This window comes from Aspergillus pseudonomiae (genome assembly GCF_009193645.1).
Source record: "Aspergillus pseudonomiae strain CBS 119388 unplaced genomic scaffold BDV37scaffold_3, whole genome shotgun sequence".
NCBI classification, from domain to species: domain Eukaryota; kingdom Fungi; phylum Ascomycota; class Eurotiomycetes; order Eurotiales; family Aspergillaceae; genus Aspergillus; species Aspergillus pseudonomiae.
This window is the reverse complement of record NW_022475995.1, coordinates 643,344-670,917: the sequence shown is the minus strand read 5'-3', so window position 1 is coordinate 670,917 and position 27,574 is coordinate 643,344. Positions and strand designations below refer to the sequence as shown.

Below are 27,574 nucleotides of genomic sequence, written 5' to 3'. Positions count from 1 at the left end.
TTTTTTTTATCATTTCGTATTTGATTTTATTTATTTGATTTTAGTTTCTTTCCCCTTTTCTATTCATGTTTTCCTGATTTCGTTTGTTCCTGCAAACCGTAGGTTTGCCTACAAACTTTTCGAGCCCACGTTGCCCATGTAGGGGATAGTCTAAAACCAGGGAATATGTAACCGGGGCAATATATTGTACTGGTACTCCGTACTAACCACGGTTATATCAGATTCCGAGCGTACTCCGTAAATTTTTTTGAGGCATTATTGTCATTGTCCGACGAGAAAAGATTAAATTAGCCTGAAATCAAGGGGAGTAATAGAATGTTAATAACAAATTTAATTTAATTATTTATCTTATTCTTTTTAAAGTGAGAGAGGGAGGAAAAGAAAAAGGTATACACATTGATGACACGCCGTAAAACCAGGAAATCGCAAAAATGAGTAATATACAAGGTCATATCGCAAGTCAAACACCTGATGATGGATGTGATCCGTAATTTCCTTTCTGGGCTATGTATCAGCTTGAGTCTACCCACCACTTACGAGTTAATCGCGTTCAAATCCAGAAAGAGACAAAAAGTCATTCTCTTCGGCTTCTGGCAGATACACATCAGATGCTGGGTTCATATATTACTGAACTTGGAGGTTATGCTGTGGGTATATCAGACGTGTAAGATCTTGATATAGGCCTCTCTATATGGAGTCTGCAGCCAGATTAAGCATATCATGCATAGCACCATTACAGATTACCACCTGAATATTTAAGAATCATCCAATACCGAGCCATACTGTAACGTATACATATTATTACAAACAGGTGGGATGGGATCTGTGAGCATCGACAGTACACTATTGGACACCAACAATGTTGTACAGACCAAGATTTTCAGCTCAGTGGAGAGATCACCACAACGTCGTGGATGTGATCGGTAGCTGTAGTAACAGACTACACCAGTCTCAGTCTTGGAGCGAACTGTTCGGATCTATTGGCTTGGGTTGAATTCCCCCAAGTAGTATGCAGAATGGCACTGACTCCAGATAAGTGGGATGGTTCATGGACTCGACCTGTAAGTGGCACTGCCTACATGCATGTCAGTAGTAGATACTTGCACACTTCGTTCATTCGGCGTCTTTGCCCCAGAAGACAATGGGGATATCGAGTTGCGTACTAGGGACTAGGTATGGATTTACGGCGCATATGCTGGACTACCTGCGAAAAATCATGTGAGCCAAGTCGGGACCATTTACGACTCCGCAAGTTACGAGACTATTCCTTCAGTCGGTCACGAAACAAGCAGTCCAGTACGCATAGTATTGCATCGAGATCCAATACATTAGCGGTGAGCTGAGAACTCAAACTCAGTGAATCGCCTCCACTCAGCTCCCCAAAGATTCGCCTTGTCTCTGGCAGGCAGTATGTCCTTTTGGTCATCAGTCGCCTTCCAAGTATTTTTCATATCTGGCAACATTAATCTACACGTCACACAGCTCCAAACAAAGCGGGCTTCCCGGAGCAGTGGCCGAAACCCCTGAGGTATCCTTCGAAACAATGGATGGATTTCTAGTTTTATATGTGTTTCTTTATTTTTATTTCATTTATTTACTTTGATTACGGAGTACTTTCTTCTCGTTTGGGAAGGGGTATCACCCACGCGACTATGGTTTGACAGTTGTGATATCCACCCGGTTTCCACCACTCGGATGACTTACAGATCTGGGTAATCAGTTTAGATTATCAAGCGCGTACTCCATAGTCCTTACCGATTAGTCGTCGAATGCTCTTAGCGAGTTGATGATGGATAATTGTCGGTAGAGCATGGAATACATTGTTATAAATATTGATTTGATAGAATTTTTTCGAGGGGCGTGGAAGCTACTAACGCCCCCATCCTTTCAGGTCCCAGTCTCATTTTTTCCTATCATAAATCGAGAGGTTAGAGAGGGGAGGTCGTACCACATTCCCCTCGGTGACATTGACTTTCTCTGTTGGCGGTCAGCCACACGCTACATGGTTAGCCACTGTTGGTGGGATTACCTTGAGAGATGGAGCTGATGAACTATCCACCAATGCAGATAACAACTTGCATGAACGGTGTACCATTGTCCATGCTGCCTAAGGTTACACAAACAATGCAGTGACGGTCATCATCGCCCAAACATACCTTGGCTTTTTCTTGTCTTGATGTATGCATATGTAGCAAGGAAGGGAGTTAAAGTTTAAGAGAAAAAAAAGAAGCATTCTGATGCAAAGAAAAGCCCCCTGAGGTCATCAACATACCAATGGGAATCATCGCTATCCCATCAAAAGTACGGGTTGGACCGGATTGGACTGGTTGGCACAGAGCGTATACATCACATTACTCGAGGGTTTGATTTGTGAGCTCGAAGAGTCCGGACCCTGTGTGGGAGCGGAATACAGACAGTACCTTGACCCCCGTAAGTTTCCGTACACACAGTGTACAGAGTCATATGAGAAAACGCGGCCCAACCCCTGGCCATCCTTGCTAGGGCCCGTCTAACGATCGCTAGAGGCGGGGACTATGTGGGTCGCTATTAAGGCTGGACCTCCTAAGTCTTCAAAGCGGCGTGCGATGGTGACCACTGAATGAGTCTTTGACCCATTTGTTTTTGAAGCTCTTTGGCTGCTTTATCCAAACCCCGGTGTCAGCAGTCAACACAAGGGATTGGTGCCGGATATTGTGGCTCCAAAACTCTCCCATACTAACCCTTGAACCGTCGGGTGGCTTGAAATCATTTCCGATATCCTAGGTAATACTAGTAGTTACTTTTATTGAGCATAGTAATATGCTTGATCAGATATCCGTTGCAAAGATAAAGCAAAAGAGATAGAGAGATAACTAGATGGGATGGAATTATCAGCCGCATCACGGTGTACCAGTGCGTTATGTAAACGCCTCCCCCATAAATGGGGAGCGTTCTACGAACTGCAGTGCCCGGCTACTATTTATTGCTTTGGGTATTTTAGCGTATGACTGTACAAATGGAGCACATTTATTGGTAACTCTATTAATCTTTTGCGACAATCATAGCGCTAGAAAATACTAATTTCCGCTCCACTGAACCCGAAATTTCAGGCGTAACACCATTACGACAATGTTTCAACCTTTTATGGATTAGGCCAGAAAAGAAACAAAAGAAAGGAACCAAAAAAGAAAAATACAAATAAGACCGAGAGAAAAAAAAAGATCGAAGCGTACCTTGCGTACCAAGATTGTCAGATGATGCCCATTGACCGATAATTATTATCTTCGTATGACGCTTTTCTCTGATCTTTATTGTGTTGACAGCATTTACCTCTCAGGAAATTGTTAACCCATGTAGAATAATGTGTTAAATCCATGTTTACTACATTTTCGGCAATTTGCCGTAACGGCTACCCGTCTTGAGTCGAGGCCATTGTTCCCGATGACCTCCTTTTTCTTTTTTCCTTTTTTTTTTTTTATTTTTATCGCTCATCGTTTCTGCAATTTCCATGAAATATAATGGACGATTTATTTTTTCCTAAGCGGGGTGGATCTCCGGTCCATTCCTGACTCGTCTTCGCTTTTAGTTAGTGTGGAGGCCTTCCCATCCGACAACAGGCATTATTATTAGTTCGCAAGGATAATTACGGAGTCTTGTTAGAGGGTATGGTGACCAAATTGTGTTAGCGGGTAAAACTAGTCTGCGAGTATGGAGAAGGCAGAGTAATCATGTTTTTTTGTTCTCTGATGGTGGTTATTATTGTCTGAATTTCGCGTCCTCAATGCTACTATCGCTCACTTCTGTCTTTCTTTTTGTCTCTCAGTGACCACTCGCGTCCGTTCACTCATTCATACTCACTCCTCAATTGCTGCCTTCCTTTTTACATTTTTTACAGTTCTTATTTGTTTTTTTCCCTTTTCTTACACACCCAACCATCCAACCTCCTTCTTTCTTAGTGACTTACATGGCTGCGTGTCTTACCTGTTGTCAATTCGAATGATAATTATTTGAATTTACCTTTTTGGTCCATGTCAGCCCCCGTCCCTCTTTTCCAACTGTATTGACCCCTCAATAATCTATCTGTATTTTCCTCTGTTTTGATCTATTATTTTTTTATTTTATTCCCTCTTTTATTTTTTTTCTCTTTTCAATATTTATTATTACCGTCCTATCATTACTATTTCCCTGTGATCTGCACCATCAAACTATTACCCCCCTCAAGACTCGCTCCGTCGTCGACCGCTTCTTCACAAGTCTCCACGGCCCGGCCCCAAGTCTCGTCTTAGAGCTGGTAAAGTGCTGGTAAAGCTGTCACCGCGTCAGGGGCTCCTTCAACTCGGCCTCCGATCATCCTTTCGTTTAGCAGTTCCCACCAAAACGGGTCCGCTCCTATCACTACAGTGATCACGTCCAATCCTCTGGGTCTTCCATCTTGCTTCCAGATCTGCCTCTCCTCCACCTTCCTGGGAACTACATGACCACCCCTTCCCCCTCTTCTCCCACTCATTCCTGTTCCTCATCTTCTTACATCTAATCAATATCCCACTTACCCTCTGGCCCTAACCGGTATATCGATGGAAGAGAACCATATTCGTTTCACTTACTGTGGACTCAATAACGCTTGAACTTCGAATGATGATCACCTGCTTTGACTGACTCCCTTCCGAATATCATTGGAAGAGATATCCTTTACCGCCAATACCACTTATATAGGGTGAGATCCCCCGCAGAGACATCTACCCCTGCGACAGAACAAGACCGGCTGATAGAAGCCCAACAGTCATCCGAACTCTCTCGATACATCTGCTGGCAGAGAAGGATAAGGAGAGACACAATGACCGTCTCTTACGATCACTCGTCGTTGCGGAATGCCGCACCAACGTCAATGGCTACCCTTGAAGACCGGTTTGAAGTGATGAAGGAAGTCGGGGATGGTAGCTTTGGCAGTGTTGCCGTGGCTCGTGTACGGACGGCTGGTTCCAACATCGCGCGGAGAGGAACCATGGTAAGACCCGTTCTGGCATCGTGGGGAAGCTTTGTTGTGCTGACCTCATCATCAGGTTGCCATTAAGACTATGAAGAAGACCTTTGATTCATTAGCTCCATGTCTAGAATTACGGGAAGTCATCTTCCTACGGACCCTGCCCGCTCATCCACACCTCGTTCCAGCTCTCGACATCTTTCTCGACCCTCTTTCCCGCAAGCTGCATATCTGTATGGAATACATGGATGGTAACCTTTACCAACTGATGAAATCTCGAGACCACAAGCCGTTCGATGGGAAGCATGTGAAGAGCATCCTATACCAAATTTTGTCGGGCCTTGATCACATCCATGCCCACCACTTTTTTCATCGTGACATCAAACCGGAAAACATCCTTGTCTCCACATCCGCTCCGAGCGACTCTGCTTTCAGCCGTTACTCTAACCTAGTGACTCCCCCCTCAACCCCTCCAACATATACCGTGAAAATCGCCGACTTTGGCCTCGCAAGGGAGACCCATTCCAAGCTCCCGTACACTACATATGTCTCCACAAGATGGTACCGAGCTCCTGAGGTCCTTTTGCGTGCAGGTGAATACTCCGCGCCTGTGGACATGTGGGCTGTCGGAGCCATGGCCGTTGAAATCGCTACGTTAAAGCCATTGTTTCCCGGTGGTAATGAAGTTGATCAGGTTTGGCGAGTTTGCGAAATTATGGGTAGCCCAGGGAACTGGTACAGTAAGTCGGGCTCCAAGCTCGGTGGTGGTGAATGGAGAGATGGCTCCCGTCTTGCTCAGAAACTGGGATTCACTTTCCCCAAGGTATGTCCCCCATGGCATATAACGACAGGGCCAGAAATTGACTCTCTTCGCAGATGGCCCCGCATTCAATGGAAAGCATCCTCCAAGCACCCCAATGGCCAACGTCTCTTAGCCACTTTGTCACTTGGTGTCTGATGTGGGATCCCAAGAATAGGCCAACTTCGACACAAGCCTTGAATCATGAGTACTTTGCAGATGCTGTTGACCCATTGAGACCGAGGTCCTCAACTGCCAGACTGTTGGGTCGGAAAACTTCGGACAAGAGCTTCAAGTCTCCTACCCGGGAAAACAGTGACTCGCCCTCTCTCACATCCAAGTCGTCGTGGTTCAGAAGATCATTGATCGGAAGGTCTGATAGCGATAACGAGCAGTCAAAACAGCCTGTTGTCTCATACAGCACGGCCCCTGAGACGACCAAGACTAAGCCTGCGCCCAGTAAGCGTGCCACTTGGGCAAATGGAGCCCCGATGCCTATCTTGCCCTCAATCCGACCGGTATCCCCGCTTTCCAACGCAGTCACAGCACAAGCAAATTCATGTCTTGCCGGTGACAACGGAAAGGCGAGCAAGAAGATTGGCAGACAGCTTTCGCTCAACTCCCATGGCAATCACTACGCTGATGTCCACAGGCAAGAAGCGGAGAGGGCTTTGAATGGTGGAAACCCTCTGGTTGGTGCCAACCAGAAGGAGAGTTTTTTCTCTCACCTTCGCAAACGTGCTCGTCGGCTATCTGGCCGTAACCAGGGAAACGTGGGAAGCGATGATGTTGAGGCTAATGCTGGTTGTATGCCTTGGTCGAATCGTTCATCTTTAGCCTTGGACACTGCTAGTGCTAATGACGCCAAGCAAGGCTCTGATTTGTCGGAATTGGACAAAGCCCTTCAGGGCGTGAAATGCTCACTCGATTCGACTGCACTTGGAAATGTCCCTGTCCATATTACCTCACCCATGGAGGGTGTTAAGAGACAATCCATGCCTCAAGGATCTATACGCTCAATGGGAGATAGCCCCGTTTCAACCAGTGGTACTGGTGCGCCAATCTCCAGCCGAACTCGGCGTGCGCTGCAGCTCTCCAGCCACCCTGTTCACCGCTACGAAACGCCGGAAGAGGAGGATGAGCTCCTCGATGAAGCCTTACATTCGGCGAGTAAAGCTGCGAGACGACTAGCACAGACTGAGGCATCGTCCGATAGATCATCGAATTATAGTCACCAGGCCATGGGAAACGACAACTCACGCGCATTGCCTAGCCCCTATCCTACCCCCTCTCCATCAGCAAAATGTGACGGTGTTTCCTTTGGCCACTCTGATGCTACTCCAATTAGGCGATTGGGTCTTGCCGATGGCAAGACAGACCCTGCCACAAGTACGCGCCAATGGCCTACCCCGCCTTACGAAGATGGGGACTGGAACCATTCAGGCCCTACAAACTTCATGACAGGGTCGACCTATAGGTAGTTCGCCCTGTGAGCGTTGTGCCACACGTGGATGTCGTGTTTTGATATTTGATTCCCAGTCTTGTTTGGATTTATCAAAGAGAGAAAAACAGGGGGGACGCGCGGTAATTGGCGATCTAACCGAGCATGGCGTACAGGATCTGGTGTCTTGTGTTCTTTCGTCTTTCCGGTGATTGGTGTTTTTCTTTTCTTTTCTTTTCTTTTTTTTTGCTCATTTTTGTTTCTTGTGACAACATCTTCTCTCCCTATTTTGCATGGGGCAAGGATTAGCCCGGGTTCCTTTTCATTTGTCTTCATTGTTGTCTTCATACCCCAAAGGCCTTTATAGATATAGTTGGCCTCGCAACCTGGTTTCGGCATGCGGTTTTCATATCTTGTCTTTCGTTTGCGGTGTTCTTGTTTGCACATTGTTTTGATACCAAATGCGCGAGTCGCGAGGTCTGCTATCGTTCTTTATATATACATATATGCATTGTTTACCCAACATGTCTTGTCCACTACCAACAGCTTTTTGTTTTCATTTGTCACTTCCTGTCATCACTACCTACCGCTGATACACTTCCTAAACATCTTTCACTAGCCTCTCCTTTTTCTCTTTCATCCCTTATTCTCCTCACCTGCCGCTCATTGCATCTCACCTAGGGAAGTGATGTGACCTTTGCAAAAACTTTTGATTCACCTCATGTACAATTTTCTTGTTGTTGGGAAGGACCACTGGTGGCTAGTCTTGGGCTCTACACACCTTGTAATATAGTACTTAGATTCGGCTGTCCAGCCGTATGTTTATATATATATACCTAATCACACAGGCCACAAAAGTGCTCTTTATCGAGTACTTGACATCATATTATTTTTACCTTCTTTGCTTAGGATCGACAGTTGTACCAGCTGATAAGCGTTTAATGGGAACGTTGAGCGGGTCGGGAATAACGATTGTCCGCCTTTCGCAGAATTTCCATAGCAAGTGCTACTTTTGTATGCCAGTTCAACTTGTCCCTGTGTAGCACATTATCTTAATATTTGCTATGGTTATTCTGCTCCTGTGAATAAATCGCATATTAAGCACGTATTGCTATCTTCTCAAAGAGGTCGCCATACATTGGCCTGACTGGTTATCTTGGGACTGAAAATTACTCCACTCATTCACGGCTGAACTGATCGCCGCGGAGCTATCAGGTTGTGTGACAATATCCACATAATTCAGAGTCTTTCTCTCAATCTCAACCTCAATCTTTTCTATTGCCTTTTCCTTTTCTTTTTCTTTCTTTCTTTCTTTCTTCGTTGTCTGCCCCAATGGCGGCCCAAAGGCAGGCCTCGTCCGCCTCCCAAACCCCACATATCTCGCCTGCAGAGCTTTCTTATCTCTACACATCTCTTGCTCTTCCAGGTAACCCAATTCGACCAGATGGGCGCTCGGCGACACAATTTCGGCCCTTAACAGCAGAGACTGATATCCTTCCCGGAACTAACGGTAGCGCGCGTGTTGGTTTTGCGGACGGCACCCAAGCAATCGTCGGAGTAAAGGCGGAGGTAGAAAAAACATCGGTCTCGGCAGATGCGCTCAAATTGCCACAACAGACCCAGGAAGAATACGCAGGGAATAACGACGGCGAGGGAAATCAAGGATCAAGTTCTGGACATGGGTCATGGGTGCAGATGTCGATCGAGATCCCAGGGTTCCGGGATGACGATGCTTTGCCAGTTTTCTTGTCCGAGATGATGCGAGAGCCTCTGGTTGAGTCGGTATCAAGTGAGGGCTCTGGGGATGTCGGCGAGATGGCTGGTGGACTCAAGGGAAGGCTGGTGATCAACAAGCGGTGGCATTGGCGTTTGTATATTGATGTAAGGCGCTTGTTCAATTTCACTAGGCGGTCGACTCTAATGCTGTTGATTTAGGTTCTTCTTCTCTCCCAGCCTCAATCATATCCGCTTCCACTACTCTCCTTAACGACCCATCTGGCGCTCCTGTCGACGAAGCTTCCAAAGTTGAAGTCCCAAGGCGAGGAGGATCCCTTTTTCGACGATGATTGGGATGCTGCAGAATACCTGTATCCACGCTCTACCTCGACAGTATCCCCTACTTCTGCCCAACAAGTTCGCCCCCCAGTAACGTTGCTCGTCGTCTCTGTGGGCGAAAACATTATCTTCGACCCAGATAGAGAGGAGATTGCTGTTGCTGATACGGTTCTGGCCATCTCTATCACTCGGGATAGCGATTCCGATAGCCTGAAGCTTGTTTCCATCCGCACGATCGACCCTCCTTCCAGGTTAACGCAACCTGGTGTGCCTAACTCGGAAAATGTGACTACATTAGGTTCTACAGCTGCTGCCGAAGAAGCGGCCATTCTGAACCCATCCACAGGCGAGGAAGAGGTTCCAGGAGTTTGGAAGCCCCGTCGTGGAGGTGTGAAGAGAAGCACGGTTGCTCGCATGGTTAAGCTCGTGCTCGAGAAAGGTGGTGTTGGTGAGGAGGTTCTCGAGGGTCTAGAGGGCGTTCAAGTTGGGTGAATGAATTGATGCGACACTTGATTGTCCCGAATACGGATGACATCGTGCCCTAGGTGCGCGCTCTATACGTCTCCTACCACATACTCTTTGTCGGCAGAGATAGGAATACTCAGCAGAAGTATGCGCATCGCTCCTGATTCGCTACAATGTAGGAGAAGGTCTTCTGTGCGCTTTGCGAGAATCCTCTGGCTGCAGGCCCCAAGGCAATTCTTTACAGTGCCGAATCGGCAGCCTGGCGGGAAAGATGGACCATCACATCAAAAGACAAGAGACATGTACATAATGAATAATACAATGCTAAGACAAAATCCAAAGATATGCAAAGCTAATCTACATAGTAAGCTCTCCAGCATTGTTATAAACTCTAGTCGCTCAATCATCCAGCCACCCATCCAGACCCCAATATCAGCACAGTAAGAGCCACCCTACCAGATGCCCAACCATTTCTTGACAGGCCTCTTCTTTCCCTCCTAATCAACATATTCTCCATCCACTTGCTTCGCCTCCGCATCGGCAGCTATCGGAGACTGATCATCAACCACCTCGGTCTCCGTCTTGCCCTGCTCCTCAGTCGGTTCCTCCAACCCGTGAGCAATACGGTACTGTCGTCTCTTCTCCGCATCCTCAATCCGCTGGTGTCGCTTCTCCCTCGTCTGCACGGAGGTATGCTGCACATGCATGCGGAAAACAGCCAACGCCTGAGAAACGGTATCAATGGGGTGCCAAAGCAGATCCGACCAAGACGGAAGCAAATGCGCAAATGGCGACGACCGCTTAAAGTTCGTAGTGAAGGTAAACGTAGCCAAAGTCGTGAGTACGCTCTAAATAACCGATCAGCATCGACGCAAGTATTAAACCCGTAAAGCTCCATAATTCACAAAAGAAAAACTCACCATAGCAATCCAGATATGAATCCACCGATTTGTCAAAAACTTATACATAACTGTGCCCTCCGGTGGGAACATATTCGGATACTGCTTGCGCTTCTGCTCCTCCCGCTCTTTCTCCGTGAGCTTGGGGCCGTAGTTGATCGGCTCGCGGCCAAGGACTCTTCCATTGCGCGTCTGCACAACCCTGCGCGCCGGGTGCGATGGCGGCCGGAACTTGTCGGGCTGTTCTAGGACTCGCGGCTTGCTGTTGTCTGATGCGCACCGGCGGGTCGTGGTCCTGATGCGGTGGTGGGTTGCGTTTGCGCGCGAGAGGGACTGGAAGGCCCGCGTCGAGGGAATTCCCCGCGGTAGGAGGAACTGTGGGATTGTGACCGGGGCCATTGCTGTGCGTGTTGTTGGGGGGTGGAGTGATGGCTCTGCGGAGTTGGAACTTTTTTCCCGCTGGTTGATGCTGGTGTTTGATCACGTGATTAAAGAATATGTATGGACATTGGGGTGGATTGATGGAAGTTGAACCTTGGGTTTTAACTCCTTTCTTTGATATTGTTCTTCTAGAAACCTGACTGGAATATAGCCTGTTTCTATAGCTAAGAAGCTATGCAAAGCAGGGGCACTGTGATGCCTATGCGGTCGACCGCAAATCTCCAAGCAAGCCATGCCTTTATTCTGTATACTTACTCATTGTCCACTCGCGAACCACTTAATTATGTTACTCGTTACAAAGGATAGCACCTCAAATGGTCTATTATCACAGACCAAGTTGATGCCATGTTCTGACAGATTCACGAATGTCTACACAAGATGTCCTGGAGTTGACCATATTCCGCTCATGATAAGGAGCAAGAGAATCTGACCCTACTCTAGAGATTTTCCAAGATAGGCGGATCTCCCCCGAGATTTTAGATACTTCATTCACTCTTAGTGATGGAGTAAGTTAATGTATGCCTTTCTTTCCAAACGTCTCATTATATGTCCCGGAGATGTACCCTGTCAAGTTCCTCGGCTAGGGCTCTCAATGTCATGCGTGACGATCAGTAGTTCGGAACATGTCAGACTAAACTGTAATTACAGCTTGGAGCTGTTTCAGTAGTAGTCTTTGTATCACTTGAAGTTGATTGGCAATTCAGGCCCAGAGTTCTAGAACATCTAACTTGGTTCTATTGAAGAGAGAGAGGACAGTTATTTGCCATACTATGAGGTAACTATGTTTCAAGCATCTACCTAGTATGCCACTATGAGCCCAACGGGAAATACTAGATTCAAACGAGCATTCTTTTCCTACCATGTTGCACTCAGGTGGACTGCATTTCCTTAGTGTTGTTGGCTAAAGATTCTATACATGCCGAACAAAATAGCGTATGTATAGGATTCCAAGGAGGATGTTCTCTTGGTTTTACGAAATCCAATGCTGTATTGCAGCTGTCAACGGAGGCGAGGAAGTACATCTTCTATGTAGGACTGAGACCAGAGAGATTGACACGAGGGCTCTTCGGCTTTGAAGGCTAGTACGACTAGGGGAGAAAAGGCGAAAACAGGAGGAGATGTGGAACTATATATACACTCATAATGTTTCTAGACCACATCGTGCAAGCAGCATAGCTGAAGGCGACAGATAGATCGGTGCAGATGAAGTAGAAGTCGATTGGTTTTTTTGTGGTAGCAATTGGGCTACTAGGCTTGTATATATGTCCTGGGGATCTGATCACAGGGTTGGGATGGACATTGATTCGCCCCAGCTAGGAAGAGGGTATCATGGGCTCCCCGTCTGGACAAGTTGTATTCATTTGAATTCTCCGGTCTGGTTAGGAGTCATCTTAGGTAAAGAGCGGTTATAACTGCCTCAGGCTCAGGCCTCAATTCGGGCCAAAGGCGGCGGCTGGACACACAGACCAGTCACGAGAATTCTGCCCATTGGGGGACAAATAGCAAGACAGGCATTTCCAAAGACCGGGTCCATCCATTTCCACTTCGGCCCAGTTCTCCCCGTAATCTTTTTGTTGGGTCAAACACCGTCGAGATATGAGATCATACCTATGTAAAACCGGCATTTGCGAAATGACTTTGACTGACGCTCATCGCAATGGTCCCGTAAACAAAAGGATGTAATAGGGCGTTGAGTACGGTATCAGACAGGGTTTTGTTCCCGGACAATGTAAGTATACATAACGTTGTTGCATCCTTTGTAGCGATATGAGACGTCGTCTCCCCCATAAAAATGCAGAACCAAGGAAATAAAAATAGGTGCTGAAAAAAGACACCGGTTGTTTCCCTTGTCCCGAGAGAGCCCGTTGAGTGCTGAATCATCCCGTCGCTGATTGGCCGAGGCTCGAATCACGGGAGGCCTCGGGGGCGAAGACGGCGCTTTGTACAAATTGCTGCGATCGCAAGTTTTTCTTCCTGCCTGTTTTTTTTTTTTCTCCCTTCAATTGATTCTCCTCAATTAGCTTTTGGGATACCCTCTTTTTGTATACTATCATTTTAACATCTTTCCAGTCTCTTTAGACTTTACTACACACATTCACAATGGCCAAGGACGCTGGTTTCGCTCCTGGTAAGCTTCCTCACTCCCTGGCTGGCTGCTTCCCCGTTGTTCGTCAAGCGCGTCCCATCCTGTCATTCACTGCTGGTGTCCAAACAAACACGAATTGGTTCCTGGAATTCAGTGAATGATGGCCACTGCTGTTCGAGGAACACAATTTCCCCAACAGTTCTGTGTTCCATGTTCTCTAGACAATGAACAGTCTGCGACATTTCTCTTCCGCATCCTATTCCATTGAAGAACCAATAGTTGGATGCGCCGACAATACACAATCATTTTGAGCAACATGACCAGCTTTGACACTTTCTGTCTTCTTACTACCATCGATATGCGCGAGGCCGAACTTGAGGCCGCAGAGAAAGCAAAGCAGACGGCTAACATCCTTATTCCTCCAGGTGACTCTGCCAAGGGTGCCAAGCTCTTCCAGGTAAGTTGACATTGATCCATAGAAGACTTGCTGCGCAGTGACTAATAGTATCTATAGACTCGCTGCGCTCAGTGCCACACTGTCGAGGCTGATGGTGCCAACAAGGTCGGCCCCAAGCTCCACGGTCTCTTTGGCCGTCAGACCGGTTCCGTTGAGGGCTACGCCTACACCGATGCCAACAAGCAGGCCGGTGTCACTTGGGATGAGAACACTCTGGTATGCATTGTTCTTCCTGCCTCTGTAAATCATGGGTCAACTAATTCCCTATAGTTCAAGTACCTCGAGAACCCCAAGAAGTTCATTCCCGGTACCAAGATGGCCTTCGGTGGTCTCAAGAAGGGCAAGGAGAGGAACGACCTCATCACGTATGTTTACCCGTTATGCTTAGCTATTACAATAACTTCTGTGCTAACTAGCTATGCTCCATCAGTTACCTCAAGGAGAGCTGTGCTTAAACTCTCTTTTTAACGTGAACAAAATTCTTTCTTCGACCCGGTTCCAGCGACTTGTCGCATCGGATCTGATACGTTCCCAGATCCTCGGCAGTTTGACGGACAGGGCATGTAATATTACTCAATACCTTGTTTACTCGCAATAGACGTGATTTTTCCTTTGTGCGCAGTATTTGCGGGTTTCATAGAGACACGTTTCCTTCACGAGCTTGTCTATGTCGGCCCATAACCTTTCCCCATTTCCGTCTCGATGGTCATGTTTTCCAGTTCTATGTATCATGGTTAAGTTTCAGGCCGTAAGGCTGTAATGAATAAAGATATCTCCTCTCATGACGACTGTCTTCCACTCTCTTCTCACGCTCTTGTTTGGACTAACCGCAGACGCCCGTTCAGTTCCCGTGATTCCACCACGTGCGTCATTGGTTCATCACGTGGATCTATGGAAATCCCGATTCGGGCGCTTTGGGTTGGGCCTTTATTCCCGAGATGCTCGACGCTCACTTACCGGCCGTTGCCTTGACCCGACTCGAACGAGAAGCCCCTCCTCAAGGTTCTTACGGTGTGAAGAGGATTTGTCTCTAGGAGCTATCATGGTCCACTTGGACGAGTCCTGTCCTATCGTCCTGGATCAGCAGTGGGAGAGTTCTGGCAAACTGGCGGTCGATCCCTACCGGCCGTGGATGTTATTGGACTGGCAGATTGGACTGGATTTCTCAAGGGAACACTCGCAACCACTGTTTTAGTGACTAACTACGATGGTATCTTACCACTAGTCTAGAGCAAACCTACCTGAGGGTACCTGTCCCCAAGGACAGGACAGTAACTACGATGGACCTGTACGGAACAGTACGGGTCTGGAACAGGTTGGCACATGACCCCTTGGACTGTCCACTGCCATTGGCCCAGCCACCACCTGCGCCCCTCTCTTGCTCTCCCGATAAAACAACTCAAACCCCAAAGAGCGATGCGAGGGGGGGTATCGCTGGTTCATTCTCCTTCGGTACCTGGACACGAAATAGAAAGGAACACGAACCGCATTCCTCTCAGAACATGAATGACTACCCGCAGAACACTTGATGATATCCTGTTGTTGGTTGATTTCCAAGTCGTCAGACTAACGGCATTTACAGCGGACTGCTGATCACTGTGCCACAAACGTTTCTAATGCAAGCGCCTCTGTAACTGCTGCAAGTACTCCGTATCTACTACCTACCCCGGGAAAGCGAGCGTGACTTGTCGCAACCCAGTTAGTCGGCCGCTCCGTCCTCAGGCATCAAGGCCTCGTCCGCTGGCATCTACCTCCCTTTCGCATTCCCATGTCTTGCGTCTGCCCATTCCTGTACCTTCGTTCTGACCTGCAGACTACTCTTCGTTACTTGTCTTTTCCTACCTACCACCTGTTTACCTTCTCCCCGCCACTTATCGCGACAGCGCATAAGACCGATCCCGCCTCGTCTTAGTGCGCTTGCGACTAACCCCTCCACAAGCTATCACCTCACCGCGACAATCTAGGAATTGTTTTCGTCCACTCAAGTCGTCGCTTCAGCGTCGCAACGATTGAAGTGGCTTTGATAACTTCGTATAGGTTGTGCGCAACGCCGTCCACCATGTTGGATGAGCTGGATAACGTCTTTGACGAGCATCCCTCATTGGATGCGTCGCTCGAAGACTTTGAGAATTCAAATAATGCCCACCGTTCTCCAGTGTTTGGTCTACCGTCACAACATTCAGGATTTCGGTCAGAGGAATCCGACGTGGAAGAAGATGACATGACGCCTAACGGGGAGCGCTGGTCACCCCCAGGGTTTCGGAGGTATGATTACGTCCAAGGCAGTGGGTGGTACCGGCATCAGCCCTATCTGCGCAAGGTCGATCAGGACCGTTTGGGACTAAAGCCCACTGTGGGGTTAAGCCCATCGCAATCGCGAGAACCCAGTCCGCAATACGAAGACGCTCTGGAGGACCCCATGACTGGTAAAAGGAGCAGTTCTACTGATACAGGGGACCTTACGATCGCTGCCAATGTTCCACTGCCGATGGACGCAGACTCACCGCATAAGGTTCGGTCACCTAGCCCACGCCGGGTGCCGGAGACCAGTCCCGCCCCGGAAGGACTGGAGTTTGGCTCGGATAATAATCTAAGCAATTGTAGGCTTTATCTCGGTTTGAACCCTGTCCAGCATGCTGGCGCGGGATACTAACGAGTGGGCCTTTCTCAAGATATCCGGTTCGCTGTGCGCGCAGAGGTTCAGCAGCGCGAACCCTTTGTCGCACTCTTTAGTTACTTGCGATCCAAATTCGATAAGATCACTAGCTCCAAATCCAACACCACCATTTCCATTCTGGTAGCCCTACTATCCATAGTCTTCATGCGCGCTTTGTTTTTACCCAGTGTGCCGCAAGCAATTCCTGACCTGGTGAAATTGTCGGGCTTTGCGCGGTCTTTTGAGCCTTTAATATACTATTCAGAGAATGGCGTACAACAGATAGGGACGTTGCAGGAGACCGGTGTTGCTGTCTGGGATCTGAGTGAGTCTGTTCGCGGTACCAATATGACCAGTGCGCCGATCATAGTGCGCCAGCTGGATGAGTTGTCCGAGTCCCTGAAGTCGCTGTCTTTGGAGTTGACGCGCTTTTTCGCCAATGTGGACTCGGACGTGGACTCAATCTTACTTGTCATGGATTGGGCCAAACGGGAGCTGGAGACATTGTCGTCCCAACCACCCAGTACGCTACCGTCGATCATGCTTGACAATATGCACGATCTTCTGGCGCGACTCGGCACGCTAGAGCGCATCACCGTCTCGGATGGGGATGGTGTTGGTGGCGAGCTAAACACTCCGACCACCTTTGGCCACGTTGTAACCGCGTTGTTCGGTCAGACATCGGCCCAGCGTACGCGCTCCACCCTCACACGGACCTTCACAGAGTTCCTGTCGGTACTTGAAGAGTCCATTAACAGCGAGTTGACACACTCAACTGCGCTTTTCGCGCTATTTGAATCTATCGATCGCCAGTTTCTCAATATCCAACGCACGGTTGTGCGTGAGTCAGATGCCCAAGAGCGTGCTGAAGGTGAAATGCTCAGCTCTCTTTGGACCCGTGTTCTTGGGCCTGACGCAGCCGTTGTGCGGAAGTATGAGAAGAACAAGCGGCTGCTCGCTAATGTCCGTAGCCGGACGGTCGCCAACAAGCATCTCCTCATGGATCACCGCGGCCGGCTCCTTACTCTTAAGGTCAACCTGGAAACTCTGCGACGAAAGCTCGTCAGTCCACTCGTCCGACGCAACGATTCCGTGAGCTTTGCTGGTGCTATTGATTCAAGTGGTGGTCGGAGTAATGGCCGGATGCTAGGGCCGGTCGAGGCTGTAATAGAAGGCCAGATTCGTGGCTTAGAGGGCAGCTATGATTACCTTCGGTCTGTCCGGGAGAAGCAGAAAGCCAAGTTAATGGAGATGGTATATGGATCAGGACGGAAGCTACCGACCCATTCTATGCTTGCCGACGGATCAGATGACGATACCATCGAAGGGATTTGAGAAGGGGGCTGAGATCTTGTATTCGTCGCAGCGTTCCCTCCATCGCTATCCGCATTAGCCTGGCTTTCCTTCTCTCACATATTTTACATTGTACTTCATGGCGTTAGCCCGTCTCTACGCTCATTTGGGATTGGCGTCACGGTTTACTACTCATGCTCGGTCTGCTCTGGTCTGATCTGCTTCTGTGTCTCGACTATTTGGTGGCTGGCGTCTACAACTGCGGTACTAGGTCATCGCTTCTCTCATTTCCTTCTCTGCATTGACCGGCGAAAGCGAGGCAAAAGCGATAGACGCGTTGGTTGACCATTTCTGTGCTTTCTGTGACTTCTTCTCGGAGCCTTAACTAAGGACGATTGCTTGGGTGTTCATTGATCTAATCCTTGTTTATATTCTGTTTCTCGGGTTGGTGGATGATTGGAAGGCATTTCGTGGTGTATGGGCTTGTCATTACTTTTCAATTAAGCCAGCTCTCCTTTTCTGGCCCATCCCAAGATGCGTAACCATCTCAAATTTGAGTAGACATGTATTGAATGTTTCGATACGTTCGGTCAGCACGTAGTGGAAAAATAGTGATTTGTGCACAATCCCGTCGGCCACTAATTTCCCCGGCCCGGAATGTTTGTATTGATTCCGCATCGGAGTAAGTCATCCCATTTACCTGCTTCCACCCTGGTAATCAATTCCACCGCGCCATTCGGGGTGCATTTTATATCGACATGCGCCTCTTGGCCACAGGCAGGGCGCTGCGGGCCACCAGCAGCAGATGGGCAATCAGCAGGAACGTGCGCATTCCGTTCTCGCATGTCTCGCACACCTCGGACCCTCTCCGCAGAACCTGGAGCTCAACAACGGCTCTCAGAACGCAAGGGTCGACGAACCCGGATCAGAAGCCGGATCCTCTGGGTTCCATAAAGAAGCCATCTTTAACAATTGAAGATAAATCTTACCCCACAGACCAATGGACCAACACCCCCGATACGATCCTCTCCCACGTCGGAAGACGACTCTACCTCGACGAGAACCACCCCCTCGCCATCACCCGGAAGCTAATCGAAAGTCAGTTCCCGGGTCCCGTCTACGGAAACTACCACGAGAAGAGTCCCGTTGTCACGACCGCGCAGAACTTCGACGTCCTCGGGTTCCCGCTGGACCACCCCGGCCGTAGCCGCACAGATACCTACTATGTCAATGACAAGACCGTGTTGCGAACACACACCAGCGCGCACCAGCAAGCATACTTCCAACAGATCAACCGGAATGAGAAATCGCGTCCCGGAGAAGTTGGGTACACTGTTGTTGCGGACGTCTATCGCCGAGATGCTATCGATCGCAGCCATTACCCCGTTTTCCATCAAATGGAGGGCGCCATGTTGTGGAAACGGCCCGACACTGAGCCATTAAAGGCTGCGAAGGAAACAGCCGCCAGGATCACGGACGATCTCAACCGCATCCCGACTCACGACGTTGCCGTCGAGGACCCCAACCCCACCATTCACGCAGAGCGCAACCCACTCCAGGCAGAGCACCACAGCGCGGAGGAAGTCGAGGCCATCGCGGCGCACCTCAAACGCTCCCTCGAGCGAATGGTGATCAAGATCTTCACCGAAGCCAGCAAGGCCGCCGCGGCCGCCGACGGCAACAACGCTGCCGAACAGGAACCGCTGAAGGTCCGCTGGGTGGAGGCTTATTTCCCCTTCACCAGCCCGTCCTGGGAACTCGAAGTCTTCTGGCAAGGCGACTGGCTCGAGATCCTGGGCTGCGGTGTCATCAAGCAAGAGCTGCTGATCAACTCGGACGTGCCAAATCGCATCGGATGGGCCTTCGGACTGGGCCTCGAGCGCATCGCCATGCTCCTCTTCAACATCCCGGACATCCGACTCTTCTGGTCCCGCGATGAGCGCTTCCTCTCCCAGTTCAAGGCCGGCCATATCTCCCGCTTCGAGCCCTTCTCCAAACACCCCGCCTGCTACAAGGATGTCGCCTTCTGGCTGCCTTCTGCGGCCGTAAGCGGCGGTAGCGCTGCCGGCGGCGCCGTGCCAGTCCACGAGAACGATATCATGGAGATCGTCCGTGGTGTTGCAGGCGATCTGGTCGAAGACGTCCGACTTATCGATGAATTCACGCACCCAAAGACCGGCAAGAAGAGCATGTGCTACCGGATCAACTACCGCAGTCTGGAGCGCACCTTGACCAACGAAGAGACTAATGACCTCCATAATCAGGTCAGGGAGAAGCTTGTAGGCTTGCTGGGTGTTCAGTTGAGGTAATCGGATTCAAATCGGCATGTTGTGGCATGTGGCATGGATCCTTGTATAATATCCCACAGTTATTTCATGATTGGTCCCAGTGTACCTTTATCTGTACAGTATTTGGAAAATAAAAATTTCATCTCGACTTCAAGGTTGATCTTAGTGTGTTATTTACTTGATCTTAATGCCGAGCTGTAGGTGTGTTGGATATATTTTTGTAGACGGCTAGTGTAAATCACTGATACTCAATTAAAAATGAAACAAAAGACCATGGCTAGTAGCTTTATGAGAACCGATTGAATATAGATGTATTTTCGATGCGAACAGAGTTTTACAAACACCGATATATATGAACTATCTCTGTAGGAGGGCATTAAAGGCTATCCGCAATATGGACCCAGGGAAAAAAGCGTTGAACTATACTAATTAAGACACTGTTGTGCTTGTTATCGCTGTCGTTGAGGAAACAGTAATGTACCCAATGCTCTTGCACATATGTCATATCGAAGTCTACAACGCCGCCTAAGGTCACCCAAAGGCCAAGGAAAAGAATAGACAGAAACATAGTAATGACCGATCCAGTCAATCATCTATTAATGTAGATCATCATGACCCGTTACCGAAACGACCCAGCCCAACGAACAAGCAAAGCAAGGAAAGGAAAGGAAACCCGATAATCCAATGCCGTGCAAGTAGCTCATATCCAAAAAAATTGCCAATCAGACCACCTTTTTTGTAGAATGACAAGACCAGATCATTGCATGTATTATACAGATATAATGTCATATAGTGAGAGGTGAGGGGTGAGTTTCAAACGCCTGACATGAACACGAAAAAAAAAAAAAAAAAAAGATAGGAACCACGAAAGGAGGGCAGACCATAAGCCTTCCGATCGTATGCAAACAAAATAGCCGGTGTATCATACACATGCATTCATAGAGAAAAGACGTGGTATCACGGTTACCGCAATTGGTAATTCCTCGCCATGATGAAAGGTATTCGGTATATTATACAGGTAGAATAAGAGAGGTAGTGAGGTTGCGTTTAGAGGAAATTGAGGATGAGGTGTTTGTATGGGTGATTGATTTAGTCGTTCTTGACAACGCCGACCTTGGCAGCCTGGAAAGTTTCTCGTTAGTGTCGTGAACCCCATAGACGTTAGTAGGACAGGGAAGGGGTTGTGCTTACTCTCAAGACACGTCCGTTCAGCTTGAAGCCCTTGCTCTGAGTATACATGATATCACCGTTCTCCTTGCCCTCAGCCTTGGCCATGAAGGTAGCCTCATGCATGTTGGGGTCGAACTTCTGGGTGTTGCCGTCTTCAGCAGGCTCGCTGGGATCAAACCTCTCCAGACCGTGCTTCTTGAGGGCATTCATCAGAATGTTCTGGGTCATCTTCAGGCCGGAGACGAGGTCCTTGATGTCCTTGTGTTCAGGCTCGTTGGAGTTGAGCTTGGCCTCGGGCACAGCCAGGAGGGCACGGTCGAAGTTGTCAATGCTCTCGAGAAGATCAACGGCAAAGCGCTGGATGGCGAAGTTGCGCGCATTGTCCATATCACGCTTGGTGCGTTCCTGGAGGTTGAGGAAGTCTGCAACGGAGCGGACATACTTGTCCTGTAGCGTGGCGTGTTAGCGGAGCTGTGAAGAACAGTTTTTGTATGTAAATACATATGTAAATGTATGGATGTAGTTGGGAAGATAGTCAAATCATCAGGAGCATATTGATTGCTTTACCTTCAAATCAACAACCTCCTTCTCCTTCTTTTCAAGCTCCTTACGAATGGCATCCTCGGGGTTCTGGGACTCCGATTCAGCGTTCTCGTTCTTCTCCTGCTTGCCTTCCTCGGCCTTGTTCTCTGTGGAGTAGTTGCGCAAGCCAGGCAAAGGAGCAAATGGACGAAGGGTTTGCGGCTGGAATTGTGACGTGCGGCGGAGCGCCAGTGGTGCTGAAGACGTCGAACGGACGGAAAGGAGAGAGCGGGCGGCCTGGGCCTGTCTGAGGATGGCACGTTGGAACATTGTGACGGAGGTATTTTAAGAAAGGGTGAGTAATTGCAGGAGAAGGAAGTGATATGGAGCTGTCGTGCTGAGAGGATGGGAGAGTCGGCGATATCGCTAGAAAAACAGATATTTCGGCATAAATCACCTGACCGCCTTAGCTGGCTAGGAGGAAAATCCTCGGGCCGATGCGCCTTTGGTGTCTCCTCCATGCGGAGTTACTATGTGGTAATCGATAGTGTAATAGAAATGCTGTGCATGTACTTTAGGGCCCTAGGCTACATTCATAACCGATGCGTTGTCGTTGCCAAGGGAGGCACATGAATAATCATGGTGATATGTAGTCACAAATTCGTTCGGACAGAAGGGACTCCAACTCCGCGGCTTCTTCGGATGCAGTCGAAGAATATTTCAGACTACGAAGTGTGCTTTGTAACATCCATGTGAAATATTCTCTTGTCTATCTACTGCCAATGGGTGAATCAGAAGATAATTAAAGCAGAGACGGAAAGAGAAGAGTAATCCATAGTTAGACATAAAAAAACAAGGAGGTATATAATAATAAATAGACGAATTATTACCAGGAAATGATAAAGTCAAGACGGCGTGGAAGTGAAGGTATATACAGGAACATTATTCCCCCCACCTCCTAATCCCTCTTAAAAAGCCAAACCGACCGCGGACCGACGATATGTCGTGTAGTAATTGTGATCGAATTCGTCATATCCGTTCTGTGGATGCTGATGCTGCTGTTGGCCTTCAAAGATGGTTGGATAGATGGCAGGGTCATCCGCCTGTTTAGGTGTATATGGACGAGAAAAGCACATAGGCACGTCTAATTCCTTTTGCAGACGGGGATCAATGTGGGACGGACGAGCTGGGGTGGCTGCTATAGTATTGCTGGATAAAGATGGGGTAGTCTTGAAGCCACCCGTTAGGCTGGTCAGGCTTGAGGTGATGGTGGATCCACTAAGGGTACGGGAGCGGATGCGGAAGGGGTTTTTGTCAGTGAAAGTGGACTTCCAAGGGGATGTGGAAGAAGAGAAGGGTGAGGCCTTGTTGCTTGACTGGAAGAGCCATTGAGTGACGCGGCCGGATCGGGTGGGTGTTGTTGTTGCTGAGTTAGGATTACGATTCTCGGAAGGAGTGGTCGGTGGCCGGGTCTCGGTCGGTGTCGTCGGGGGTCGTTGAGTGGTGCCAGATGAAGGAGAATCTTCCACTGGGATAGGGGGCAATGGCCTGTCCTGCAGGTTGGTGCTGGTGGTGTTTGTAGGAGTCCTAGGGGGTATGGTGACTCTGCTTGCTTGTGGCTCTTTGTAAGACTCCCGCTTCGACACTACCAATCCGCAACCATTGGGTGTGTCCAGCATAGTGTGACCAGGATGATGCTGACTTGCAGTCGGATCATTATCTGCATGTGAGCGGGTAGAGAAGTGGGGGACTAAGGGGTTATTGGAAGGAATTTGTTTGTCCATGAGCTGTTCCATAGTAGCTAGAGAGGATCGCCGGGATCCAGAGCCAACAGGTTTCCGCACCAATTGAAAGGAAGAAGAAGGTCGGTGGGATTTGGCGCGGGATATACGGGAGACATCAGCGGATGTTCTCAGAGTGCGCGACGGCCGGGTAAGTACTGGGCATTCTTCTTCTACTTGAAAGGTATCAAACTCGGGAAGATCTGGCAGTCCATTGCCGGAGGCCTCGAAGCTCAGCTCTAGGGGACGAAATTGCCCAGGCGAAAGGAGGATAAAACTATCGGGATGAAATCCCCTGGAAGAAGTTGCGAAGCTGGAAACTGTTCTGAATTCCGAGGGCCCGCTGATTCGTAAAGGAGCAGTTGACTTTCTCTTGAAAGTGAGACTCGCTCGTTTGGGCCTTTGCGATGACAGCCTACTATCCAGCTCCAGTGATGGAGTAGACGATGTCCAGGCTGGAGCACTTGGCCTGGGGAGAGAACTGTCGACGGCGAGCTTCATCGGGGGAACCAGATGAGGCTGCGTATGACATACTTTAATCTCTCGCTCGTCACCTAAGATAAGAGAATGGTCAGTAATTTCCTATGGTTTTGCCGCGGGCAATATGTTCAGCAGGTATATTAGGTATACATACCTTTTCGCTTCAGAGACTGTTGGTGGTGGAAGCTTTCGTCATCGCCCCCCGAACCCGGGCAGAAGAACAAGCAGGACAAGATCCAGCCAGCGCATACCGACCCTGCTTGTTCAATTGCCCGCTTCATGGCTACCAGTGGTTCCAAGCCGTTGGTCCATCATCCAGTGGGGTCCCAACCGTACGGAAAGAAAGAGAAGGGGAAGAATCAGATCCAAGAGGGACAGGCAGGGCACACCGGGCAAAAAGCCCCAAGTAAAAAGGGACCCCAAGCCGGTGGACAACAATCAGCTCATAGGTGGCTGGCATAAAGCAGCACTGAAACCCTTGTGACCAACCCCGCGGTGGTAAGAATATGGGTCAGAAGCGAATCGGATTCGGTCTGTCCCTTTGTGCTTATGCATTGTGGGCGACGGTCAAAGTATGATGAGTTGGATTGATAAGACCAAAGAGATGAGAACAAAGAGGTACCAGACCAAACGGAGAGTCTCCTGACTCGTCACGTTGCCTTGATTGGATCCCCTCCTCGACAACGTGTCTGAAGCGGTCGATCTGCGGCGTGCTGACCTGCATGTGATTTGTTGGTTATCACGGCGCTAAACGATTTGGCTTCTCTGAGGCACCTAGAGTGGGCGCCTAAGGACGCACTGCCATTTGCCCCATCGAGCTTTTGCATTTGAAGGTGCATCCGTCGAACACGTTTCGCCAGTCACAACTATCACCCCCCAAATGACGTGTGATTGTTGTGGACATTGGACAGGATGGCGCCATGTTATCACAGAAAATGAGCTGTCTCACCCAGTCTCTTGCCGAAGGAGCGGCGCATGGTTAGTGGTTGACATCTATACCCTAAATTTACTTTTATCTGGTTTCGTGCTATTTATATATGATTTCATCAGGCACCAAGAAAGAAAAGTACCCTATGCCTCCGAAACAAACCAACATGGGGTATGGAAGCAGAAGAACAAGGAGTGAAGAAAAAGAAAGAAAGAGAGGGGAAACAAAGAAGAAAAGAAGAGAAAAAAGTAACAACCGAATAATATAAACCTATACACCGAAAGTTGGAAGTAAAACATAACCCAACCCAAACCATGTATATATGCAGCGAGGATCACTCTTGTCATTGACCCCAAACGTTCTCCTCCAACCCTTCATACGACCACCCTGGGGTCTTTGATTCATCGTTGGCTGTGTCCTCATCTCTCTCGGTCGGTTGCCTTGCGCGTTCACTGGGGGAACCAGAACCCTCACTATGGGTGATCTTAGACTGCTCGCTCAATGGGTGGCCGGATGGCGTCCTGGAAATTAAAGTTATATCAGCCCTAGGACTACGGTTTCAAATAAGAAACACTTACTGGAAATATCGATGTTCTGGCTCTAACAACGCGGAACCAGTCATTCTCTGGTGCTCAGATTGTTCTTTCTCTTCGGCTTCTCGATCTTCAACTACAACGTCAACTAATTGGCTGCGGTGTGAATTTTGAGAAGTAGAAGAGCTCGGACCTCGCTGAAGAGGAGCCCGATTTTCAGTACGCTGCCTGGGTGATTTGCCCCGTGTGCTGTCACCCTTTGCCTGCGTTTCTCCGCCGCTGGGCGCACGCACTTTTCGGTGCTTGCGGGACTTCTTCACTACTTCTGGTTGTTGCGAATCTTGATAGCTGAATGGAACAGCCAAACGCTGATCTTGTGGCACCTGATTTGCCGTTATCACCGGATACTGGGCGACGTTAGCGCGTGGAAGTTCTTTAAACAAAGCTGGTTCACGTACATTCCAGTCACCAAACTCCAGCGCTCGAGCCTTGGTGAACAGCTGTTCATCTCCCTCGTCTAGTGTCGACTCTTCAACATCACTGGGCGAGCGGAACCGGTCCACGAGACTGCCCCGTCTACTTGATTCAGCGCCACCAAGTAACGGTGTGCGACTATTGATTTCACCCGGTGTAGGGATCCAGTACTTGCCCTTCCCTCCGCGCTCGTATCGCATGCCGTGCATCATCCGTCTTACCCGAGACTCGGATTCAGCATGCGCCATAATGTGGTCTCCAGAGTCGAATAACCTGTATGCATAATTATCGCCTCGCAACGTCATCTTTGTGTCCTCGATTAGGTCTCTGATGCCAAAGGCATCCCGCAGCGCATATATTACTGGCAGCCGCGCGGAGGAGATGGTTGGGTCAGCATAATCATGCCAGGAGAATGCATACCAATGAGTAACCGCAAATATAGGCATTTCGAAGCAGATCAAGGAATCCTGAATTGCAGCGGCGAGATTGTCAGGAGTGTACCCCGCGACACCGTTGGATAAAGCCCCGAGCCACTGCAAGATGGACAAGAAGAAACCTTGCCAATAGGAGGCAAAAATAATGAGTTTGACGCAAAGGAACTTTGGCACGGGACGGAATGGGGCCAGGTCATTGTGAAGGCAAACCCAAAACATCGCCAGCGAGTACAAACTTATCGTGACGCTAACGTTATACACAATCCCGGTCCAGAGGTAACCAGAGGTTAACCCCAAGTAACCTTCCTGGTAGCTATCTGTGGCTTTCATAACGATAGATACGATAGCCAGGATTGGCTTTAGCCATGTATACTGGAGGATACCGCGCTTCACGGCCAGGAAGGTGTGTGGATCGGAGATGTCGAGTTTGGGCAGGAAATGGTTCAGCGGCCAGGCATGTTGTACTGGAGGACGACCGTGGGTCATGATGATCAAGGCCCGCTCGCCTCCGAGAAAATTGATGAGTAACTGGAAGAAGGTGTAGATAGTAAAGGCCTGAAGGTGACTCGTCAGCAATGTTCATAGCTGCCTAGTTCGCCAGTTATACCTCATAAACATCGCGAATAGGATCCAACCACAGAGACGCCTTCAGCGATACAATGCTTGTCCAGGAAGCAGCCGCATATATAGGAACCCTGATATGTTTAGCTCAACGCTGATCCTCCACAACAGAGCGACAACTGACATCAGAAGTATACGAACAACATATCGTTGGAGGAGCGGTTTTCGATAGTTTTTCCTTATCGTTATACATCAGTGCAAGATCGAGATGACCAAAATAGATCGGTGTCCGTACGTTTGTAGCCATATTGACCTTTTGAGGTAAGAAAATAGATGTTAGCAAAGCTATCTCATATCGGGCGTTGCATAGTGCGGGGAAGGGTATGCTCTCACAGAAGCGACAAAAGTGAAGCCACCAGGGACGAGACACCGGAAACGATCACCACAGCTTTTGCTAGGCTAGAGCCTGTACCTCCTGAGGATGACATGGTGAATGCTGCCAACAAGACTCGCGGTTCTCGACCGCGTGTACTTTTAGGTTTGCGTCCACCGGTAAAGCATTCCGCACCTTAACGAGAGCAGCGAAAAGAACAAAGCCAAATCATACCCCGTCCAATGAACTGAAGATCGTAAAAAGCCGCCTAAAGCTCCTCCATAGACAAGGAAAGCGCTCGCATGACCAGACGGAAGGTCGTTGTGAAAAAGTTGCGTGGACTAAGAGGATCATCACCCAAGCTGTTATTACTAGTATCATTGGAGCTACTGGTTTCAGTTACGGCGGGCCCGTGACACCGCCTAAGGACGTAAGCATATGCGCCTCGCCTTATTTAGATTTACTCCGTTATCGCGAC

The 27,574-nt window shown here is 48.9% G+C and overlaps 10 protein-coding genes across 10 annotated transcripts; 6 read left to right on the top strand and 4 right to left on the bottom strand.

The window, feature by feature from the left end:
- Positions 1 to 703: 703 nt before the first annotated feature.
- Positions 704 to 1,747, top strand: BDV37DRAFT_237226 (uncharacterized protein; the record flags this gene model as incomplete). The annotated part of the gene is made up of 1 exon (XM_032080702.1): positions 704 to 1,747. A coding segment is annotated over exon 1 (163 nt), but the record flags the coding sequence as incomplete, so codon positions are not given.
- Positions 1,748 to 4,813: 3,066 nt separating this feature from the next.
- Positions 4,814 to 7,240, top strand: BDV37DRAFT_268023 (serine/threonine-protein kinase; the record flags this gene model as incomplete). Its single annotated transcript, XM_032084110.1, has 3 exons — positions 4,814 to 4,984; positions 5,040 to 5,783; positions 5,837 to 7,240. 3 exons carry the CDS (start codon positions 4,814 to 4,816, stop codon positions 7,238 to 7,240), a joined length of 2,319 nt encoding a protein of 772 aa, XP_031946660.1.
- A 1,287-nt stretch (positions 7,241 to 8,527) lies between these two features.
- BDV37DRAFT_237222 (exosome non-catalytic core subunit RRP42) lies at positions 8,528 to 10,010 on the top strand. The gene is made up of 2 exons (XM_032080701.1): positions 8,528 to 9,081; positions 9,136 to 10,010. Exons 1-2 carry the CDS (start codon positions 8,533 to 8,535, stop codon positions 9,745 to 9,747), a joined length of 1,161 nt encoding a protein of 386 aa, XP_031946659.1. The 5' UTR covers positions 8,528 to 8,532; the 3' UTR covers positions 9,748 to 10,010.
- On the bottom strand, positions 10,011 to 11,120 carry BDV37DRAFT_237221 (uncharacterized protein). Its single transcript, XM_032080700.1, has 2 exons — positions 10,641 to 11,120; positions 10,011 to 10,568 (listed from the first exon to the last, which is right to left on the bottom strand). The coding sequence occupies exons 1-2, from the start codon at positions 11,016 to 11,018 to the stop codon at positions 10,218 to 10,220; spliced, it is 729 nt and encodes a 242-aa protein (XP_031946658.1). The 5' UTR covers positions 11,019 to 11,120; the 3' UTR covers positions 10,011 to 10,217.
- Positions 11,121 to 13,039: 1,919 nt separating this feature from the next.
- Positions 13,040 to 14,221, top strand: BDV37DRAFT_111635 (c-type cytochrome). Its single transcript, XM_032078384.1, has 5 exons — positions 13,040 to 13,188; positions 13,572 to 13,603; positions 13,661 to 13,819; positions 13,874 to 13,968; positions 14,034 to 14,221. The coding sequence occupies exons 1-5, from the start codon at positions 13,161 to 13,163 to the stop codon at positions 14,056 to 14,058; spliced, it is 339 nt and encodes a 112-aa protein (XP_031946657.1). The 5' UTR covers positions 13,040 to 13,160; the 3' UTR covers positions 14,059 to 14,221.
- A 1,441-nt stretch (positions 14,222 to 15,662) lies between these two features.
- Positions 15,663 to 17,594, top strand: BDV37DRAFT_268021 (uncharacterized protein; the record flags this gene model as incomplete). Its single annotated transcript, XM_032084109.1, has 2 exons — positions 15,663 to 16,218; positions 16,261 to 17,594. The coding sequence occupies 2 exons, from the start codon at positions 15,663 to 15,665 to the stop codon at positions 17,592 to 17,594; spliced, it is 1,890 nt and encodes a 629-aa protein (XP_031946656.1).
- A 358-nt stretch (positions 17,595 to 17,952) lies between these two features.
- Positions 17,953 to 20,008, top strand: BDV37DRAFT_111639 (phenylalanine--tRNA ligase). The gene has a single exon (XM_032078385.1). It carries the CDS (start codon positions 18,311 to 18,313, stop codon positions 19,859 to 19,861), a length of 1,551 nt encoding a protein of 516 aa, XP_031946655.1. The 5' UTR covers positions 17,953 to 18,310; the 3' UTR covers positions 19,862 to 20,008.
- Positions 20,009 to 20,779: 771 nt separating this feature from the next.
- On the bottom strand, positions 20,780 to 22,181 carry grpE (mitochondrial nucleotide exchange factor MGE1). The gene is made up of 3 exons (XM_032078381.1): positions 21,578 to 22,181; positions 21,032 to 21,457; positions 20,780 to 20,962 (listed from the first exon to the last, which is right to left on the bottom strand). Exons 1-3 carry the CDS (start codon positions 21,860 to 21,862, stop codon positions 20,930 to 20,932), a joined length of 744 nt encoding a protein of 247 aa, XP_031946654.1. The 5' UTR covers positions 21,863 to 22,181; the 3' UTR covers positions 20,780 to 20,929.
- Positions 22,182 to 22,276: 95 nt separating this feature from the next.
- BDV37DRAFT_111589 (uncharacterized protein) lies at positions 22,277 to 23,872 on the bottom strand. The gene has a single exon (XM_032078382.1). It carries the CDS (start codon positions 23,812 to 23,814, stop codon positions 22,501 to 22,503), a length of 1,314 nt encoding a protein of 437 aa, XP_031946653.1. The 5' UTR covers positions 23,815 to 23,872; the 3' UTR covers positions 22,277 to 22,500.
- Positions 23,873 to 24,991: 1,119 nt separating this feature from the next.
- BDV37DRAFT_111595 (OSTA/TMEM184 family protein) lies at positions 24,992 to 27,156 on the bottom strand. Its single transcript, XM_032078383.1, has 6 exons — positions 27,117 to 27,156; positions 26,908 to 27,036; positions 26,770 to 26,857; positions 25,713 to 26,717; positions 25,300 to 25,661; positions 24,992 to 25,242 (listed from the first exon to the last, which is right to left on the bottom strand). Coding segments are annotated over exons 2-6 (1,635 nt in total). The 5' UTR covers positions 26,910 to 27,036; positions 27,117 to 27,156; the 3' UTR covers positions 24,992 to 25,064.
- Between the last annotated feature and the right edge of the window lie 418 nt (positions 27,157 to 27,574).

What these genes read in the sequence shown, in the direction of transcription:
- BDV37DRAFT_111635 (XM_032078384.1), top strand. Translation starts at nt 13,161, where the DNA reads ATGGCCAAGGACGCTGGTTTCGCTCCTG. An exon ending in AGGGTGCCAAGCTCTTCCAG is followed by an intron (nt 13,604 to 13,660) that starts GTAAGTTGACAT and finishes TAGTATCTATAG; the next exon opens with ACTCGCTGCGCTCAGTGCCA. An exon ending in GAGAGGAACGACCTCATCAC is followed by an intron (nt 13,969 to 14,033) that starts GTATGTTTACCC and finishes ATGCTCCATCAG; the next exon opens with TTACCTCAAGGAGAGCTGTG.
- grpE (XM_032078381.1), bottom strand. Translation starts at nt 21,862, where the DNA reads ATGTTCCAACGTGCCATCCTCAGACAGGCCCAGGCCGCCCGCTCTCTC. An exon ending in AGGAGGTTGTTGATTTGAAG is followed by an intron (nt 21,458 to 21,577) that starts GTAAAGCAATCA and finishes GCCACGCTACAG; the next exon opens with GACAAGTATGTCCGCTCCGT. An exon ending in TGAACGGACGTGTCTTGAGA is followed by an intron (nt 20,963 to 21,031) that starts GTAAGCACAACC and finishes GAAACTTTCCAG; the next exon opens with GCTGCCAAGGTCGGCGTTGT.
- BDV37DRAFT_111639 (XM_032078385.1), top strand. Translation starts at nt 18,311, where the DNA reads ATGCGCCTCTTGGCCACAGGCAGGGCGCTGCGGGCCACCAGCAGCAGA.
- BDV37DRAFT_111589 (XM_032078382.1), bottom strand. Translation starts at nt 23,814, where the DNA reads ATGAAGCTCGCCGTCGACAGTTCTCTCCCCAGGCCAAGTGCTCCAGCC.
- BDV37DRAFT_237222 (XM_032080701.1), top strand. Translation starts at nt 8,533, where the DNA reads ATGGCGGCCCAAAGGCAGGCCTCGTCCGCCTCCCAAACCCCACATATC. An exon ending in ATTGGCGTTTGTATATTGAT is followed by an intron (nt 9,082 to 9,135) that starts GTAAGGCGCTTG and finishes CTGTTGATTTAG; the next exon opens with GTTCTTCTTCTCTCCCAGCC.
- BDV37DRAFT_237221 (XM_032080700.1), bottom strand. Translation starts at nt 11,018, where the DNA reads ATGGCCCCGGTCACAATCCCACAGTTCCTCCTACCGCGGGGAATTCCC. An exon ending in TTCATATCTGGATTGCTATG is followed by an intron (nt 10,569 to 10,640) that starts GTGAGTTTTTCT and finishes TCGGTTATTTAG; the next exon opens with AGCGTACTCACGACTTTGGC.
- BDV37DRAFT_111595 (XM_032078383.1), bottom strand. An exon ending in CTATTCGCGATGTTTATGAG is followed by an intron (nt 26,718 to 26,769) that starts GTATAACTGGCG and finishes AGTCACCTTCAG; the next exon opens with GCCTTTACTATCTACACCTT. An exon ending in CCAGAACATCGATATTTCCA is followed by an intron (nt 25,243 to 25,299) that starts GTAAGTGTTTCT and finishes TTTAATTTCCAG; the next exon opens with GACGCCATCCGGCCACCCAT.